The following is a 1,382-nucleotide window of genomic DNA, read 5'->3' as shown; positions in this document are numbered from 1 at the left end:
AATATGGTAAAACAGCGAAAAACACTGATTGAGAAACGACAAACTCCTGCACACGGTTAGAAAGATGGCGTTGAGAAACGCCTTGAAATGGTCACAACTGCCAGCGGACGTTAGGCGGAAGTGAACTTGGTCACTGCTTTGGTTCCCTCGCTAACGGCGTGCTTAGCGAGTTCACCTGGAAGAACCAGGCGGATCGCAGTCTGAATCTCGCGGCTAGACAGAGTTCCTTTATTGCTATACTTGCAAAGTCGCCCAGCCTCGGAGACTATTCGGTCGAAGGTGTCGCTCACCAAGGAGTTCATGATCATCATGCTCTTCTTGGATATACCAGTCTTAGGATGCACTTGCTTCAACACCTTGAAAATATAGCTGTTGAAAGTCTCCTTCCTACCAGCTCTGCGCTTTCTATCGGTAGCAGGCTTAGTTGCGGTAGTGGTTTTCGGAGCCATGTTAAACTGAGAGTATTTTACTTGCGGGATAGTTTAAAAGTATCTCAGCAACGCCTCGTACTCTCCAGACGGTTCTGATGCAAATAACGCAAAAAATTCACTCTTGTAATATTGTGATTTCGAATTTTCCTCTTGAAATACTCGAGTATCAAACTTACATTGCTAAGTTTGAGAAATTCTTAACTGTGAAGAAATCTTACAAGAATTGTTGAGATGGCGCCTAATAACGCCTTGGAATTGCTAGGGCTCCGCCAGCTAATGCACTATCTACATCTCCTGGGAAGCGGTGAAACTCTTACCTTTACTCTTCTTGGGAAGAAGTGTAGTGTGGATGTTGGGCAAAACGCCACCGCTCGCGAGAGTAACACCAGCGAGGAATTTGTTAAGTTCCTCATCGTTGCGGACCGCCAGCTGAATGTGGCGAGGTATGATACGAGTCTTCTTGTGGTCTCGCGCAGCGTTACCAGCGAGCTCAAGAATCTCAGCGACGAGATATTCTAGAACAGCGGCCAAATAGACTGGCGCTCCAGAACCGACGCGCTTAGCATAACGGCCCTTCTTCAGATACCTTGCGATACGGCCAACAGGGAACTGTAGACCAGCCTTGGCGGAGCGAGACTTGGCTCCACTGCCACTCTTCTTGCCAGCTTTGCCACGACCTCCTTTACCCTTTCCGGACATGGTTTTACTATCAAGGATTTAGTTTAAACGGATGATGGTCAGAGTTATGCACCACTGGTTGATGTGATATCGTACGCGATCTGATGGAAAAAACGTTAAATGTTTACGAACCGATGAATGGCGATTTCTAATTTTCGCCTTAAAATTACACCTATTTTTACGGAAGTTCGAATATTTAGATGGCGTTGAATAACGCCTTGTAATGCATGTTAGACTCAAGAGGCTTCTGATAGCTTACGATCTCTCGCCACG

General features: G+C 46.3%; 2 protein-coding genes across 2 annotated transcripts; both read right to left on the bottom strand.

Moving 5' to 3' along the window:
• Positions 1-110: 110 nt before the first annotated feature.
• Positions 111-449, bottom strand: Pmar_PMAR025930 (histone 2B variant 2, putative; the record flags this gene model as incomplete). Its single annotated transcript, XM_002787150.1, has 1 exon — positions 111-449. One exon carries the CDS (start codon positions 447-449, stop codon positions 111-113), a length of 339 nt encoding a protein of 112 aa, XP_002787196.1.
• Positions 450-716: 267 nt separating this feature from the next.
• Positions 717-1,130, bottom strand: Pmar_PMAR025929 (histone H2A.1, putative; the record flags this gene model as incomplete). Its single annotated transcript, XM_002787149.1, has 1 exon — positions 717-1,130. The coding sequence occupies one exon, from the start codon at positions 1,128-1,130 to the stop codon at positions 717-719; it is 414 nt and encodes a 137-aa protein (XP_002787195.1).
• Between the last annotated feature and the right edge of the window lie 252 nt (positions 1,131-1,382).

This window comes from Perkinsus marinus (genome assembly GCF_000006405.1).
Source record: "Perkinsus marinus ATCC 50983 genomic scaffold scf_1104296930244, whole genome shotgun sequence".
NCBI classification, from domain to species: Eukaryota; Perkinsozoa; order Perkinsida; family Perkinsidae; genus Perkinsus; species Perkinsus marinus.
This window is presented reverse-complemented; position numbering and strand designations above follow the sequence as displayed.